The 19552-nt window shown below is 39.0% G+C and overlaps 1 protein-coding gene across 1 annotated transcript in view; it reads right to left on the bottom strand.

The window, feature by feature from the left end:
* BMPR2 (bone morphogenetic protein receptor type 2) overlaps positions 1 to 19552 on the bottom strand; it is a 160920-nt gene that overhangs the window by 53966 nt on the left and 87402 nt on the right. The window contains exons 2-3 of the mRNA NM_001204900.1: positions 3615 to 3785; positions 2028 to 2198 (exon numbers count right to left, since the gene is read on the bottom strand). Coding sequence (NP_001191829.1) covers positions 2028 to 2198; positions 3615 to 3785 — 342 coding nt within the window. The remainder of the gene's footprint in view (positions 1 to 2027; positions 2199 to 3614; positions 3786 to 19552) is intronic.

Here is a 19552-nt window from a genome sequence, read left to right as displayed (position 1 = left end):
ATCCAATCCTTGCCATGATACCTGCAGAATGATAATTTTCCAAATCCAGACCTCCTTCATTCACCAGCTGGCGCTTGGCATTCTGTTATAAACAACTGCCCTCCCTTGTCCCTTTTCTGCTCTCAGCATAAAGTCAATTCATTTTCTCTCCAATGGCTTATAATTTATTACTGTATTTTTTAGTACTAAAATTATCCCAAATGTAGACAGTGGGAGGTTCCTACAAGTGGCTAATGTGACAAGTATCAATCCTATTTGAGGGTACTTCTTTCCTTAATTTCTAGTGTTAGCAAAAATTTTCAGGATTATTTTCCACCTATCCTGCTCAGTCCTAGAATAAGTCATTTTTCCAAGAAGCCCAAATTCCACTGACTGGAGAGCAGTAGTAGAAACTAAATCTGGACATTATGTACACTCATTGCTACGGGAGTGCTTTTGTCTCTGATTCTTTTCAACAAACAGAGCTAAGAAATCTATGTAGGTATGTGTGTTTATACACACACACATATAAACATATACACATGCACAGACATATACATGGCTACTACATCTGCCTGTAACACACACACATATGAATTTTCTTTTAGTCACAAGCCCATAATAATACATTCAACTGCAATCTATTCACATAAGATTCTCTTATCTTCCCTCATGTATACTGTGCCCCTACTCCTTCAGTGAGAACAGTGGCTCTCAAAAAATATCAACACTTATACTTATTTTATTAATTCTATAATACAAATACATCTGCAGTTGTTTCAGAATTGTTTTGTCCACACAACTAAAAAGCAACCTTCTAAAAAAAATTCAGGATTTGTTTGCAATCCTCCCCCATTTCTTATATCACAAATTGCAAAAAGTGTATATATAGCCAAATACTATTTTTACAAAATGCTTAGTTTAGTTCTATTTCCCTTAAGTGTGATATTTATGTGAAATACAACTGGGCTCATTTGCTTTAGTATGCTTTCAGTTTGGAATTTGTCCCCTCTTCCTTTCCATCCTTAATGATTTAATTTTATTTTTTACACACACAAGACAGTAACATGATTCCCAAAGCCAAAACTACTTCCAAAAAGCATATTCAGAGGATTATCATTCTTTCCTATATATATATCCTTTCAATTCCATTACCTCCAGCCCTTGTAAGTAGATAACGTCATTATTTTCTGGTTTATCCTTTCTCTTTTTTTCCTTTTAACGGCCACACCTGTGGCATATGGAAGTTCCAGACTAGGGGATGAATCAGAGCCATAGCTGCCAGCCTATAGTACAGCCACAGCAAGCCAAATCCAAGCCACATCTGCAACTACACCACAGCTCACAGCAACACCGGATCCTTAACCCACTGAGTAAGGCCAGGGACTGAACCCATGTCCTCATGGATACTAGTCGGGTTCATTACCGCTGAGCCACAATGGTAATGCTTTTTATTCACCAAACATTATCTCTAGATATAACACCAAACCACTTCATAGAGATCTCACTCATTTTTTTTCTTATATCTGTCTAATTAGTACTCCATTACACTTGCATACCATAATGCATTTCAATCAATCTCCTATTCTTAGGCATTTAGGTAGTTTCCAATCATGTAGTTACAAAATAATACCTTAATGGATAATGTTATACATACATATTTTTACACTTACTATTGGAGGTGTAATTTTATATATATATGTATAATATACCTTCCATTGGAGGTGTGCCTTCAAAGATAAATTCCTACCAATGGGAGTGCTGGGTGAAAGAATAAGAGTATGTGTACTTTTCTTAAAAGTGCCAAATGCCCCTTCGTGGGGTTGGAAAGTACTATTTTTTGATTCAAACTTATTTGATAATATAGCAGTACCCTGGAAATCTTGATATACCTCTTTTGGATTTTAGCTATTTACTAGAGGTAGTCTTAGGATGCTGGAACTCCCCCTCTCACTTTTGCCAAACCTGAATATTTTTAGTACATTTTTATGTTGAAGAACTTTGGAGAAAGATATTATAAGGAAAAGTAAGTCACTTTTAGTACTTACTGAGTGGTGTTGTGTCTGGAGGTGGAAAATTCTCAGTAAAGTTGACATTACACAAATCTGTGCTACAGCAGCAGAAACGATATGTTCCATTCTGAATGGAGGGTGGGGTGGTAGTTACTACACATTCTTCATAGTGACACTCCTGGGGATCTCCAATGTGAGACCAACATCCTACAAATTGGATATTAATGTAAATAAGTTAGGAGTCAATACAATTAAAAAGAACTAAAAGCAAAATAACAAACTAAAAAATCAATCCAATCTGGAGGAGTTCCCATTGTGGCACAGCAGAAAAAAAATCCAACTAGTAACCACGAGGTTGCAGGTTCGATCCCTGGCCCTGCTCAGTGGGTTAAGGATCCAGCATTGCCGTGAGCTGTGGTGTAGGTTGCAGACAAGACTCAGATCGGCCTTGCTGTGGCTGTGGCACAGGCCAACGGCTACAGCTCCAATTCAATCCCTAGCCTGGGAACCTCGATATGCTACAGGTAAGGCACCCCCCCAAAAAAAGATCAAAAAAATTTATATATAATAATAACAAAGATTCAAGAACACTCTTGTACAGTGATGGAGGGAATATAAATGTACACAACTTTTTTAGAAAGTCATATGGCAATTTTTATGGTGAACCTTTATAATATTCGTGTTTTATTATCTAAAAATTCTACTTTGAGAAATCTATTCCAAGAAAATTACCAGATACAACTAAAGAATTATGTTCAAAGATTTTCACTGACCTATTACGTATTACAATGAACACCAGAAAACAACATAGTGTCCAGTAACAGAGTAACGTGTCTGTAAACTAAGATACAGGTATACAATGAACTACTGTAGAGAAGTTGAATATGTTTTCAAGGAATATTTAAAGACAGGAGAAAATATTTATAATATAAAATAGAAAAAATTGTGTATGAAATTGTTTATACAGTATTATCATAATTTGAGGGTAAAAAAGCACGCACATATAAACATAGAAGTACAAAGAAAACACACCTGAAGGGACTCTACTAAAATACTCAAAAAAAAAAAAAAAAAAAAAAGTATGGAAATGTAGGCATGAGTTTTCTATATTTTCTAAACTTCATACAATGACTTTATGCTGCTAACATTTTAATAAGATGTTATAAAAATAAACTAAAAGACCAGTTACGCTTTACAAATTTGGAGCTGGTTTGTGAATACATACATGAACACATACTTTTTAATTTACTCTCCTCCTGGATAGGGCTTTAATCTACCTCCATGCCCCCCTACTGAGATAAACTTTAATTGTATGGGAATTCCCCTGGAGGCACAGTGATAACAAACTGACTAGTATCTATGAAAACACAGGTTCAATCCCAGGCCTCGCTCAGTAGGTTAAGGATCCAATGTTGCCGTGAGCTGTGGTATAGGTTGCAGACACAGGTCGGATCCTGCGTTGCTGTGGCTGTGGTGTTGGCCGGGGGCTACAGCTTGGATTTGACCCCTAGCCTGGGAAATTCTGTATGCTGCAGTGTGGCCCTAAAAGAGACCAAAAACAAACAAACAAAAACTTCAATTGTATGAAAAACATTTATTTCAGATGAAAAAGGTATTACTTGCCTTGTTTTACCAGATTTATGTCCCCTTTTGATTTCTCCCAAAGGCCATAGCAGGTGCTACCTTTTGAGCATAATATTGTTCCATTTTCATGAGAGATTCGACTCTCACCTATTCCAAGGTCTTGCTGATATGGATCTTTAAATGCACACAGACGTTCTTGATTCTGAGAAGCTAAAACACAGGAAATAAAAGAATGACAAATTCATTTTCTGATAATCTTTGCAAAATGTTATAAGATCTTATTCTTTTTGAAAGGCTTTGTAAATTTCCCTACTAAATCCCTAACAAGGCTTGAACAAGTGTGCAATTTTGTATTTATTCAATAACTTCTATTTGTTCATTAATTAATTTTTAACTTCCAAACAAAAAGCAAACTTGAAAAATCATTTCTCAAAAGCAATACTCTCTTACACAAATTATTCTCAACACTCTTTCTCCTATTACAATTTTGGTGTCTGAATAAAAAAAAAATCATCAGAAAAACATCCATTCTCTAAATTATTAAAATTTCAAGAAAGCAAATTAACCAACCTACAGTGCTAAATAATTTTTGGAAATGCTACAGTGTTCACTTCTACCATAAACATATACCATTAGGAATGTTAATCTAAGGATGAGGACAGTGACTACAAATAAGTACATGGATTTTATCTATGGAGATGGAAATATTCTAAAATTAGATTGTGGTAATGGTTGCACAGCTTTGTAAATTTACCAAAAAAATAACTCTTCACTTAAAAGGAGTGAATTTCATGCTATATAAATTATACCTTAATAAATCTTTTTTTAAAACTAAGGTAATTAATAGTCAAAAAGAAAATGACTTTCCATTATTAAAAGTATCAATAGCCGGAAGAAGAAATGTTCAACAATCCCTTATACTGAAGGTCAACCCAATATATTTTCAACGCCAGTCAATCTTTCTCTATATACATAGTCTGACTCAATTAATCTCAGTTAGAACATTTGTCACATAATTTATCAGTTTACAAATATTAACCAACACTGCTGAGAATACCAAAGCAGTGAATGGTTACCAAAAGCAAAAGCTGATCTTTATTTGGTTTCTTCAAGTAGTTTCTTTAGTACTTTCCTGATGCATTTGACTAGGCAGAAAAGCAATCTATACTTTGCCAGTATTTTCCTCATGGGCTTCTGATTTATTTCTTCATTTTAGTATCTCTTATTCATGGCTTCAATTCATTAGCACCTTAGCACGAGATGATTTATTAAAATAATGTTTCTGAACCTACAAAACTAAGGACCAAACTCCAGAGAAGAAATGGAAGAGCCAAAAACTGTGTGTCCAAATCTGTTTAGACACACAGAACTGCCGTATTTATTATAATAGAAAGCATCTTCAAAGTATTGAGATAAGTAAATAGGGGATTCACAAGGAGTTAATACAAAGTTCTACTCCTCAAGCATCTTATAGTCTGTTTGGATACAAACAGTAATTATTAAAAAGACAAATGGAACTTTCACATTTCCAAAATTTAAACTATTTCAGGCAGTCTTCTAGAAGATGTTTACTAATATTAGCTAAACAGCCAGAAAATATAGTATTTATAAAAACAAATCTAATTCAGCCTAATGATGATTCCATCACATTTTACCACAGGTAGTCACATATTCAAATTCCTTTAATAACAAACTTGTTTGTATTATCTTGCACATTTAATACTAGTATTTCCTCGGATCTTAATTTGCAAACTTCACCAAATCATTATAAAGATTAAAATTGGAGTTCCCGTCATGACTAAGTGGTTAATGAATCCGACTAGGAACCGTGACGTTCCGGTTCGAGCCCTGGACTTGCTCAGGGGGTTAAAGGTCTGGCGTTGCTGTGAGCTGTGGTGTAGATAGCAGATGTGGCTCGAATCCCACATTGCTGTGGCTGTGGCGCGGGCAGGCGGCTACAATTCCGATTCAACCCCTGGCCTGGGAACCTCCATATGCTGCGGATGTGGCCCTAGCAAAGACGAAAATACAAAAAAAAAAAAAAAAAAATTAGTTCAGGAGTTTCCATTGTGGCACAGGGGAAACAAATCTGACTAGTATCCGTGAGGATGAAGGTTTGATCCCTGGCCTTGCTCAGTGGGCTGGGGATCTGACATTGCTGTGGCTGTGGTGTAGGCCAGCAGCTGTAGCTCAGATTCGACTCCTAGCCGGGGAACTTCCATATGCTATGGGTGTGGCCCTAAAAAGAAAAAAAAAAAAAAAAAGAAAAGAAAAAAAAAGTTCAGCCTACTTTTTAGGAATTATTTTGTGACAGTGTCATCAAGATAAGCTATTATACTTAGCTATTTTAAACGTAACTCTTTCAAATTAAGATGCAGCAAATTCCTTTACAATGTAAAGGTGTTCTTGCAAGATTTGTAACTAACCTGCCCTTGGGTCAAATAAAAAAAAAAATGCCATTTCTTAAAACAGTGCTTGTAGTTTTTTAAATGCTATTTGTTGGAATGTCTCAGCAAAATCTCTGTGTAAAGTTTTGGATTCTTCAAAAACAATGTAGGAAAAGTAGGGGTGAAACAGAGTACCATGACAAACGGTACAGCATAGCATTATACTGTCACATATAGAGACCTGATCATTTACATAGTTTTCTATATTTGTCAACAGATATAAGAATTTTGATCAGTCAAGTATGGTCAATTAGCTCTTTTAAGGGATTAAAGTTAGCTCTCATCATTTTAAACACATGATATTTTGTTATAATAAGCACTAAAACAATTCTGATTAACATAACTACGTTGAACTGCAAATAGTCTCACCCAAACTGCTGACAGAGGCATCTTCATAAAAGACAGAGCTGATAACGCTTAAAATTTGTTAGTTCTCTCATGTTCCTAGAATTAAATTCAAACTCTTCAGTTAGCATACAAGATCCTTCATAATCAAGACCCAACAGGGCCATGATCCCTTTTGTCAGCCCTAGGAACTTCTGTTTTCATGGGCCCCTTCCTCCATTAAAAAAATACTAAAAATTATACTTTATAACACCATGGGGATAATAATAATACATTAATACTAGATGTTAAAACACTTTCTTCAACTTCAAAGTTTATTTTTCTACTTCTGATTTTATAACAAATTAAAACATATTCATGGGCCTCTAGAAGTACTTTGGGCCCTGGGCTCTGTGCCTACTGTGCCCAATGGGTAATTCAGCCCTGGGACCCAAAGGACCTCTTACCATTCATCCCACTTCTCCATTCTCTAGTTTCCACCACACTAATATGTGAAGGCCTTTCCTGAACTTTAAACATGATGTACCCAATATCCAAAATGCCATTTTTCATGCTCTTCAGTTAACTCTGGAGATGGTTAAATGATGTTCTGCACTCCCAAATCTCTTAACTCATTATCTATTTCAGCATTATATAGCACTGTATTTTATTTGCTCATATGCCTATCTCCCTGACCATGCGAGAGGCTCACTTCACTTGTTCCTAGAGGAAGACTAGGTTTGTATAACTTAACACTGTATAGCACAAATCCACAACAGTGTTATGGGCAGACAGTTTTCATATCTACATGTACTTAACATCATACTAAGTGAAGTCAGTCAGAAAGAGAAAGACATCATATTCACTTTTAAAGGTTACAAAATCTAGTCAATAATCATCTAATCCTTTGACAGCTCTATAATAAATGAAGCTGTAAAAATAGTATGTGCAGAGGCAAAAATTACATGATATTCCCCCATATATACAGCCAACCTACTGAGAATAAAGCAATCATTTTCTGTTCACATATGCTTTCTGGATCAGCATTTGCTAATCACATGCAGCATTTAATTCCCAGGAACAGATGCAGCATGTCTGGAATACTCAGCTGTCTTACTTTTCCCACACCATGCTATAACACTATCAGGAACGTAGGGTATAAAGATACGGCATAGTTTTATCATGTCTGCATCAGTTAACTGTCATTACGTCCATAAATCAGCATCATTATGCATACAATGAAAAATACTACCTATTTCTTTTATGAAATGAGGAAAGAAAGGAAAAATATGATTACACTGAAAATATTCACTATTTGCCCTTTTCTGTTTACCAAATACCTATTACATTATTTTAATTTGCATATAAATACATTAATGTATTATATATTTCAAAAGCAAGAGTTTTTAATACATGAATTATCTTCACATTCATTTTTTTATTTTGAAATGATTATAGACTCATTGGTAGTTGGAAAGAAATATAGAGGGAAATCCAGTACCTCTCTCCTCAATGCAAACATCCCACATAACCACTGCACAGTATCAAAACCAAGAAATCGACACAGCACAATCCACAGACCTTAATCAGATTTTGCCAGTTATACGTGCACTCATCTGTGAGTATAAATCACCCAATTCTGTCACAGACTATCACAATCAAAATATTCAACTATACTATCACCAGACACCCTCATGTTAACCCTTTATAATTACAATCCCTTTGTCCCCATTTCTAAACAATAGCAACCACTAATCTGTTCCCCAACTCAGTAATCATGATATTTCATGACTACTATATGAATGGAACCATGCAGTACATATCCTTTAGAGAATGACTTTTTTCACTGAACAAAAATTTTCACTAAACCTTGAGGTTCACCCACCCAATTTGTTGTTTCTATCAATATTTCATTACTTCTATTAGAGTGTTCCATGGTGTGGATGAAATACACAATATGTTTAACTTTTCACTTTATGAAGCTCATGTGTGTAGTTTTCAATTTTTGGTTATCATAAATAAAACTACTATAAACAACTGTTTATATGTTCAATTTTTTTTTTCCTTTTTAGGACCGCACCTGCGGTATACGGAAATTCACAGGCTAGAGGTCAAATTGGACCTTTGGCTGCCAACCTATGCCAAAGCCGCAGCAATGCAAGATCTGAGCTGCACCTGCAACCTACACGGGATCATTAACCCACTGAGAGAGGCCAGGCATCAAAACCACATCCTCAAGGATACTAATCAGGTTCCCTCCACTGAGCCACAATGGAAACTCCTCTATGTTCAATTTTATTAAGAATTTCGTTTTTGGAGTGCCCGTCATGAAACAAATCCAACTAGGAACCATGAGGTTTTGGGTTCGATCCCTGGCCTTGCTCGCTGGGTTAAGGATCTGGAGTTGCTGTGAGCTGTGGTGTAGGTTGCATACAGAGCACGGGTCTGATATGGCTGTGGCTGTGGCGTAGGCCAGCAGCTGTACCACTGATTAGATCCCTAGCCTAAAAACTTCCATCTGCTGCAGGTGTGGCCCTAAAAAGCCAAAAAAAAAAAAAAAAAAAGAAGAAGAAAGAAAGAAAGAAAAGAATTTTGTTTTTACTCAAAGTAAAATAAGAATACTATCCTAGAAAAATAAGTACATCAGCAAAAAGCAACTTGTTACTAAGACCATGTGCACCACCAAAAAATACACTGTGTCCCATCATACACATTTGTTCATTAAAAGCTCATTACAGGAGTTCCCAGGGTGGCTCAGTGGTTAACGAATCCAACTAGGAACCATGAGGTTGCGGGTTCAATCCCTGCCCTTGCTCAATGGGTTAAGGATCCGGCGTTGCTGTGAACTGTGGTGCAGGTCGAAGACGTGGCTTGAATCCCGCGTTGCTATGGCTGTGGTGTAGGCCAGCAGCTACAGCTCAGATTAGACCCCTAGCCTGGGAACCTCCATATGCCGTGGGAAGTGGCCCTAGAAAAGGCAAAAAGACAAAAAAATTAAAAAAAATAGGAGTTCCCGTCATGGCGCAGTGGTTAACAAATCCGACTAGGAACCATGAGGTTGCGGGTTCGGTCCCTGCCCTTGCTCAGTGGGTTAACGATCCGGCGTTGCCGTGAGCTGCAGTATAGGTTGCAGACGCGGCTCGGATCCCGCATTGCTGTGGCTCTGGTGTAGGCTGGTGGCTACGGCTAAGATTAGACCCCTAGCCTGGGAACCTCCATATGCCACGGGAGCGGCCCAAGAAATAGCAAAAAGACCCAAAAAAAAAAAAAAAAAAAAAAAAAAGACTATTCTAAAAAAAATTTTTTTAAAAATTAAAAAAATAAACTCAAAATGGATTACAGGCCTTAAATGTAAGAATGAAAGCACAGGAGTTCCCATCGTGGCGCAGTGGTTAATGAATCAGACTAGGAACCATGGGGTTGTGGGTTCGATCCCTACCCTTGCTCAGTGGCCGTGAGTTGTGGTGTAGGTTGCAGACGCAGCTCGGATCCACCGTTGCTGTGGCCCTGGTGTAGGCCAGTGGCTTCAGCTCCGATTAGACCCCTAGCCTGGGAACTTCCATATGGCAAGGGAGCGGGCCAAGAAATGGCAAAAAGACCAAAAAAAAAAAAAAAAAAGAATGAAAGCATAAAATCCCAGAAAAAATCATAGCCAGTAAGGTCTTTGACATTAATTTTAACAATACTTTTTTGGATATGTCTCCTCAGGCAAGGGAAACAAAGAAATGATCAAATGAGATAGTATCAAACTAAAAAGCTTTTGCACAGCAAAGGAAATCATCAACAAAATGCAAAACCAACCTACTTAATGGGAGAAGATATCAGCAACACCATTAAAGAGTTGATGTCCAATATATATACAGTGAACTCATACAACTCATTATCAAAAAAAAACCAAAAAGCCTAATCAAATAATGGACAGTAGAACTGAATAGATATTTTTTCAAAGACATACAGATGGCAAATAGGCACACGAAAAGAGGCTCAACATCACTAATCAACAGGAAAATCAAAACCATAATGAGGAGTTCCCGTCGTGGCGCAGTGGTTAACGAATCCGACTAGGAACCATGAGGTTGTGGGTTCGTTCCCTGCCCTTGCTCAGTGGGTTAAGGATCCGGCGTTGCCGTGAGCTGTGGTGTAGGTTGCAGACGTGGCTCGGATCCCGCGTTGCTGTGGCTCTGGCATAGGCCGGCTGCTACAGCTCCGATTCGACCCCTAGCCTGGGAACCTCCATATGCCAAAGAAATAGCAAAAAAGACAAAAAAAAAAAAAAAAACCATAATGAGATACCACCTCACAACTACCAGAATGGCTATTCTAAGAAAAACTACAAACAAGTGAGGCTGAAGATGTGGAGAAAAGGGAAACTTTGCACACTTAACGTTGGGACTACGAATTGGTGCAGCCACTATAGAAAACATTATGGAGGTTCTGCAAAAAATTAAAAATAGGCGTTCCCATTGTGGCTCATTGGGTTAAGTACCTGACCTTGTCTCTGTGATGATATGGGTTTGATAACTAGTCTTGCTCAGTGGGTTGAAGATCCTGTACTGCCACAAGCTGCAGCATAGGTCAGGGATGCGGCTTGGATCCAGTATTGCCTTGGCTGTGGTGTATGCCTTAGCTGCAGCGCCAAGTCAACCCCAAGCCCAGGAACTTCCATATGCCACAGGTGGGGCGGGGGGGGGGGGGGGGGGGGGGGAGAGTTTGTACTTTTTGCCTTTTCTAGGGCCGCTCCCTTGGCGTATGGAGATTCCCAGGTTTGGGGTCCAATTGGAGCTGTAGCCGCCAGCCTACACCAGAGCCACAGCAACGCGGGATCCAAGCCACATCTTCGACCTATACCACAGCTCACAGCAACTCCGGATCGTTAATCCACTGAGCAAGGCCAGTAATCGAACCCGCAACCTCATGGTTCCTAGTCGGATTCGTTAACCACTTCGCCACAACGGGAACTCCGGAAGGAAAAAAAAAAAAAAAAAAAAAAAAAAACTTTAAAAAAATAAGACTACCATTGCCAAAACTCAGCTATCATCCACCAGAGCCAAAGAGAAGCATGGAGACAGAGTTTTGGGCAAAGGAGAAAAATATAGCTTTATTGTGTTGCCAGGCAAAGGAGGTCACAGCAGGCTAATATCCTAAAGACTGTCCTTTTAGAGAGATTAGGTGGTGGTCTTATGGTTTTGTGAGTGGAAAATTGGGCCACAGATAAAGATGAGGGTAAATGCAAGCTTTCATTCTTCTTCAAAATCGGTGTTTAGTGTCCTGGAAACTGGCTCTGGTGGTCCTCCTTCTTTCTAGAATGAAAATGCTTCAGAACCTCTTTCATTTGTTGGGGGTTTTATTTTGCAGAAGAACTCAAAGATATGTATATTCCTTGATAAGAAACCGGGATCCTGCCCCAAGGCTACACTATTGTTTCTTGAAAGCTCCTCTCTTATCTCTGAATCCCTTCCCTTTCCTGATTAGCCACCACTTGAACTTGTCCTTTGAAACTAAGTAAAGTTCACAGAGGCTAAATGAGCCCATTTTCTATAGGCAAAAAATTAGGACACAAAAAGGCTTGTGCCTAGGAGCCCCACTGGGTCCTTCTGGGTTTCGCTACTATATGATCCAGCAATTCCACTTCTATTTATCCGAAGGAAACAAAAACACTAATTTGAAGAGATATATGTACCCCTATGTTCACCGTGGCATTATTTACAATAGCTAAGAAAGCTACTCAAGTGTCTATCAACAGATAAATGGATAAATAGCATGTACAAACACACAAACTGGAGCATGGAATATTACTCGGACATTAAAAAAAAAAAAAGAAATCTGTTTGCAACAACATGGATGGATTTAGAGTGTAATAGGCTGAGATAAGTCAAACAGAAAAAGACAGTGACTCTACTTTTCACATTTACAATCCAAACAGCAAAAAAGATTAACAAATGAACAAAACAGAAACGGATTATTGGTTTCCAGAAAGAAGGAGAGTTAGGGGATGGGCAAAATAGCTAAAGGCAATTAAGAGGTTCAAACTTCCAATTTTAAAATAAAGAAGCCATAAGGCTATCATATACAGTATAGGGATTATAACTAATAATGCTGTAGTAACTTTGTATGGTGACAGATGGTAACGACATCATGTTGATCATTTCATAATGTATAAAAATACTGAATCACTATGTTGTATACCTGAAACTAATATGATATTGCATGTCAATTATAATTCAATTTTTAAAAGCAATGAATACAAAAATACTACTCCACCCAATGAATAAAATTTAAAAACAAAACAAAAACTCTTGGCAATATCAAGTAGAGATGAGGATGCTGACACAGAAGGGAATAAAATTGCTGATGAAAATGCAAAACAGTGGAGTTCCCCTTGCGGCTCAGTGGTTAACGAATCCGACTAGGAACCATGAGGTTGCGGGTTCGATTACTGGCCTTGCTCAGTGGGTTACGATCCGAGTTGCTGTGAGCTGTGGTGTAGGTTGCAGACGCGGCTTGGATCCCGAGTTGCTGTGGCTCTGGCGTAGGCCGGCTACAGCTCCAAATCGACCCCTAGCCTGGGAACCTCCATATGCCAAGGGATCGGCCCAAGAAAATGGCAAAAAGACAAAAAAATAAAAAGAAAATGCAAAATGGTAAACCTACTGTGAGAAATGTAGTAGTTTCTTTTTTTTTTCTTTTTTTTTTTTTTTGTCTTTTTGTCTTTTTTTTGTTGTTGTTATTGTTGCTATCTCTTGGTTCTTGGGCCGCTCCCTCGGCATATGGAGGTTCCCAGGCTAGGGGTTGAATCGGAGCTGTAGCCACTGGCCTACGCCAGAGCCACAGCAACGCGGGATCCGAGCCGCGTCTGCAACCTACACCACAGCTCACGGCAACGCCGGATCCTTAACCCACTGAGCAAGGGCAGGGACCAAACCCGCAACCTCATGGTTCCTAGTCGGATTCGTTAACCACTGCGCCACGACGGGAACTCCTAGTGGTTTCTTTTAAGTTAAACATATATTTACCATTTTAAGTAATCTCATTTCCTAATACAGGTATTGACCTAAATGTAATGAAAACCTGTGTTTCACACAAAACCTTTTATGTGACTGCACAGTGGCTTTATTTGTAGATGCACAAAACCATTTATAACCCAAGGTCCTTCAAATGAGCAATGAGTAAACAAATGTTATTCAGCAATAAAAATGAATGAACTATTAACATAGAAACAACATGAATGAATCTCAATTACATTAAGCTAAATGAACGAAGCCAGACTTAAAAAGCTATATACTGGAGTTCCCTGGTGGCACAGCAGGTTAAAGATCCAGCATTGTCACTAAAGTGGCTTGGGTCCCTACTGTGGTACAGATTTTATCCTTGGCCCAGGAAACATCTGTATGCTGCAGGCGCAGCCACAAAACCAAACAAAAAAGAAACAAACAAAAAAAACTATATACTGTATGATTCAGTATATTCTGCAAAGGTAAAACTACAGGAATGGAGAATAGATCACTAGTTGCCATAGACTTGAGTAGGAAGGAGTAGTTGATTATAAAGTAGTATCCAGAAAGAATATCTGAGGGTTGGAAATGTTCAGTATCTTAATGGTGGGAGGTGGGAGGAATACATGACGATGTATTGTCAAATCTCATAGAACCATATTACAAAAAGAAAAAATTTCACTTATGTAAATTTAAAACTAAAACTTAAAAATAATTAGGCATAATTTCTGAATACATATTAATGGATTAATATATCAACTTCATATATATATGGAATATATATATTAATATACACATATATAATTTTTAAAGGTCCCCCCCACAGCATATGGAGGTTCCCAGGCTAGGGGTCTAAACGGATTTACAGCAGCCAGCCTACACCACAACCACAGCAACATGGGATGCAAGCCACGTCTGTGACCTACACCACAGCTCATGGCATCGTGGGATCCTTAACACACTGAGTGAGGCCAGGGATCAAACCTGAAACCTCATAGTTCCTAGTTGGATTGTTTCCACTGCACCATGATGGGATCTCCTCTAGTTCAAAACTGGAAACTGAAGTAATGTAATCCCCTGGAAGTTCTAGCTAATACAATAAGGAAAAAAAGGTGAAATAAAAAGTATATGGATTGAGACGGAAGGCATAAAACTGTCTCTGTTTAGAACATTAGTGCCTAAAAGAAATGAGCTACCAGGCCATGAGAAGACATAGAAGAAACTTGAGTGTATATTAATAAGTGAAAGAAGTCAATATGAAAAGGCCACATACACATTATATGATTCTAACTATATGACATTCTGGAAAAGCAAAACTATGGTAACAGTAAAAAGATCAGTGTTTGCAGGGGTGGAGGGACTGAATGGGCAGAGCCCTTCAAATTTCAATGGACTTTGAAAAATCCTTTCCAAAGGATTTTGGGAGTGAAACTATTTTATATGATACTATGATGGTGGTTACAAGTCATTTATACATTTGTCCATACAATTTACAACACCATAAATAAACAACAAACTGTGGACTTCAGGTGACTGATGAGTAGTTGATATAAGTTTATCAGTTCTAATAAATGAACCAAGGTGGAGCAGGATGATAACAGTGGGGGGCAGACTGCTCTACAGAATAAGTTTATGAATGTTCTAAAAAGAGGACTTCTGAGAAAACAATTCTTTATTTCAAAAAAAATCTCTGGGAGTTCCTATTGTGGTGCAGCAGAAACAAATCCGACTAAGAAACATGAGGTTACAGGTTCAATCCCTGGCCTCACTCAGTGGGTTAAGGATCTGGGGTTGCTGTGAGCTGTGGTGTTAGGTCGAAGACTCTGCTTGAATCTGGCTGTGGTGTAGGCCGGCGGCTACAGCTCCAATTCGACTCCTAGCCTAGGAACCTCCATATGCTGCTAGTATGGCCCTAAAAAGACCAAAACAAACAAACAAACAAAAAAATCTCTGGTGAAGAAAATTCAGTACAAAGTAACTGGAGGGATGATTTTCAAGAACAAGGAAGGAGAGTGAGAGTTCTTGTGGCCACATCATTTAAATCATATCTAGGAGTTCTCGTCGTGGCGCAGTGGTTAACGAATCCGACTGGGAACCATGAGGTTGCGGGTTCAATCCCTGCCCTTGCTCAGCAGGTTAACGATCCGGCGTTGCCGTGAGCTGTGGTGTAGGTCACAGACGCGGCTTGGATCCCACGTTGCTGTGGCTCTGGCGTAGGCTGGCAGCTACAGCTCCAATTAGACCCCTAGCCTGGGAACATCCCATATGCCGCGGGAGCAGCCCAAGAAATGGCAAAAAGACAACAACAACAACAACAAAAAAAGACTCTATACTTTGGATAATCTTTAAGTTCTCCCATAATTTATGAATAAGAAAAGAACAAACACCATCAAAACTGAGTGCTTGTTTCATCCATTGGCTTCAAAATTACACGCATTTTAGAACATCTTGAACTATATGGTGATTAGTGGTAGATAAGATACCAAAACATCCAACATATACTTTATCCTTCTTGTACCCCATTTATCTCCTTTATCTGTTCTTCATATCAAACCACAAATATTCAGCATGCCAATTTCCTCAAAGAGACGCAGCCATACAAATACTTAATTCCACTATACAAGGCCCATCACAAAATTAAAACCTGAAGCATATATGAAAAAAATCCCCTATAAAACACTCTTCTTCTTAACATAAACCAGATTCACTCTTCAGAAGTCACATTCAAAAAGTAAATCTAACAGACAGAACACCTGATTCTGTTTAGGCACTTCTGAAACTGAGTTCCCCTAAAACTAAGTCCCATACCGAGTTTATGATTAATCTCTCTATTCAAAATTTTATTCTCTTTCTGGAGTTTCCACTGTGGCACAGCAGAACTAATCTGACTAGGAACCATGAGGTTGTGGGTTCAATCCATGGCTTCGCTCAGTGGGTTAAGGATCTGGCGTTGCTGTGAGCGGTGGTGTAGGCCAGCAGCTGTAGCTCTGATTCCACCACTACTCACCCTGGGAACCTCCATATGCCGCGGGTATGGCCCTAAAAAGCAAAAAAAAAACAAAACAAAACCAAAAAAAACTTTATTCTCTTTCTTATCCACTCTGACTGCAATCCTGTACTAAATGGACACTAATCACCTAGGTAAGATGATCAAAACTGCTGTTCTTGATAACACTGTTAAGGACTAAAATTGCTATTATCTTTACACCACTGATGTACTAAAATTGCTGTTGTGGATACCATTAACATACAAACGCAGGTTGTTTCTCTTGGGTAAAATGAGTTAATAGGGCCCTGAGTCATGGATCATCTGGCCAAAGGATCAAAAACCAGAGATATCTTGACGCCTTGAAACCACAATTAAGAAATGTCACAGAGGAGTTCCTGCTGTGGAGCAAAAGTGTGGGCGTCATCTCTGCATCACAAAGTGGGTTAAGGATTTGATGTTGCCACAGCAGTGGTTCAGATCTGATCGATCCCTGGCCTGGGAACTCCTATGTTGGAGGGTGGCCAAAAAAAAAAAAAAAAAAAAACCAAAAAGCTGAAAACATGTTGCCTTCAGCTATTATACAACTGCTATATCACATGGAAGCATAGAAAATAACGTAAAAGAATCAACAAACATGCTAATTACAAATGCCTAGGAGAGCCAAAATGAAAAAAAAAAAGTCTCAGAAATTTCACAAAATGATTAATCCCAGCTTCTTATTTCTTCCTCTTTAAAAAGGCCAACTCAGGTTGGAGTGGACTTGAGACTTGTCTCCCACTCTCTTGCTTAGCACCCTGCAAATGAACCTTTACTTTGCCAAAAATATCTGCTGTCAGTGTTTGGCTTTTTGCACCATAGGCACATGAGTCCTTACTTGATAACACTTTGTGATTATCTTTATATAAACTTTTTATTTATATCAAATTGAGGAGAACTCTTTTTGTGTGTTCCCTTCAAGTCAATATAGCTGGTTCATATCCAATACTTCTAAGACAGTAATACCAAACATATTTCTGAGAGAGTAGCTATAATTGAAGTCCAAGTCATATTAAGCATTATTCTCCATCCTGAAAATTTCTATGAATGTATCAGAAGTTAAGAACCAGAAAACCAAGAATGCCAGTTTTTAGCTTATGGTCAACCAATTCTGCTCTCATTAGACATGAAAATGTACAACTGTTTATTTCCAATATCAGAAGAACTACCATTTTCCCACATTTGCCTCTCTAGCCAAGATCAAAAGGAATAGTTATAATGAAATACTGAAGACATGACCACCACCTTCAACTGCTGCCTCAAAATTGGCAAGGTAACGCCTTTTTTTTTTTTTTTTTTTTTTTAATCTTTTCTAAGGCCGTGCCCACAGCATATGGAGGTTCCCAGGCTAGGGGTCTAATCAGAGATGTAGCTGCTGGCCTACACCACAGCCACTCGGGATCCAAGCCACGTCTGCAACCTACACCATAGCTCATGGCAACACCGGATCCTTAACCTGCTGAGAGAGGCCAGGGATCGAACCTACAACCTCATGGTTCCTACTCAGATTCCTTAAGCACTGAGCCACGACGGGAACTCCAAGGTAATGCTTTTTTTAAAAAATCTACCCAGCAATGGAGTTCCCATAGTGGCACAGTGGTTAAGGAATCCGACTAGGAACCATGAGGTTATGGGTTCGATCCCTGGCCTTGCTCAGTGGGTTAAGGATCTGGCGTTGCCATGAGCTGTGGTGTGGGTTGCAGGTGCGGCTCAGATCCCACGTTGCTGTGGCTCTGGCGTACGCCGGCGGCTATGGCTCCAATTGGACCCCTATCCTGGAAACCTCCATACGCGGTGGGAGCAGCCCAAGAATTGGCAAAAAGACAAAAATCTACCCAATGACAATCCTAGAATGTCGAAATCAATTCTAAATTAAGAGTACTTCTATTGCTGCATTTAAAAATACATAACTTGGTAAGTAGAAATCCACTTGCAACTTAGGTAAAAAATTTGATACTGAAGTTCCATCCCATTGTGGCTCAGTGGGTTAAGGACCCAACACTGTCAACCTGAGGATTCAGGTTCATTCCCTGGCCTCACTTAGCCATAAACTGCTGCTGTGCAGGTCACAGATGTATCTTGGATCAAGTGTTGTGGTGGCTGTGGCAAAGGGCCCGGCTGCAGCCACAATTAGTCCCCATCCCAGGAATTTCCATATGCCACAGGAGTATGTCCAAAAAAAGAAAAAAAACTGATCCTTCTTGGAGTTCCCTGGTGGGTTAAGGATAAGGCATTGTCACTTCTGTGGCTCAGGTAAATGCTATGGTGTGGGTTCAATTCCTGGTCCAGAAACATCTGCATATCTTTTTTTTTGTTTTTGCTTTCTCAGGCCTCACTCAAGGCATATGGAGGCTCCCAGGCTAGGGTTCCAATTGGTGCTATGCCTGCTGGCTTTCACCACAGCCACAATAACGCTAGATCTGAGCCGCATCTGCAATCTACACCACAGCTCACAGTGATGCTGGATCCTCAACCCACTGAGTGAGGCCTGGGATCAAACATACAACCTCATAGCTCCTAGTGGGATTCACTTCCACTGAGCCACGACGGGAACTCCCGTCTGCATATCTTGATAACAAGATATCAAGAATAGGAGTTCCCTTTGTGGCTCAGCAGTTAATCTGATTAGTATCCACCAGAATGTGGGTTTGATCCCTGGCCTTTCTCAATGGGTTAAGGATTTGGTGTTGTGGTGAGCTGTAGTGTAGGTTGCAGACTCGGCTCGGATCCAATGTTGCTGTGGCTGTGGCCCAGACTGGCAGCTATAGTTCTGATTCGACCCCTAGCCTGGGAACCTCCATTTGCTGCAGGTGTGGCCCTAAAAAAGACAAAAAACAAACATAAAAAAACCCAAGATATCAAGAATAGTTCTCTGCTATATAGTAGGTCTTTGTTGTTTATCTATTTTATACATAGCAGTGTGTATATGTTAATCTCAAACTTCTAATTTATCTTGCCCCAAATATGTGTTATCTTGAGAAAAAGAAAATTATATACATTTAACTATTAATTGGAAATTGCTATTATATTGGTGATCCTCCCCCAAAATCTATGACATGGGCCTTATCTTTTTAATTTTACAAAGAAGGATATTAAGTTATACAGAGGGATAAGGAAGTTATCCCAAATCATCCAGCTACTAAGGATCAGGGTAAAAATTCAAAGCCATGTTTGCCTGATTCCAGAATG

The sequence above is a fragment of the Sus scrofa genome, chromosome 15, assembly GCF_000003025.6.
Source record: "Sus scrofa isolate TJ Tabasco breed Duroc chromosome 15, Sscrofa11.1, whole genome shotgun sequence".
NCBI lineage: Eukaryota > Metazoa > Chordata > Mammalia > Artiodactyla > Suidae > Sus > Sus scrofa.
Note: the sequence above shows the minus strand (reverse complement) of the source record. Positions and strands in the feature narration are given on the sequence as shown.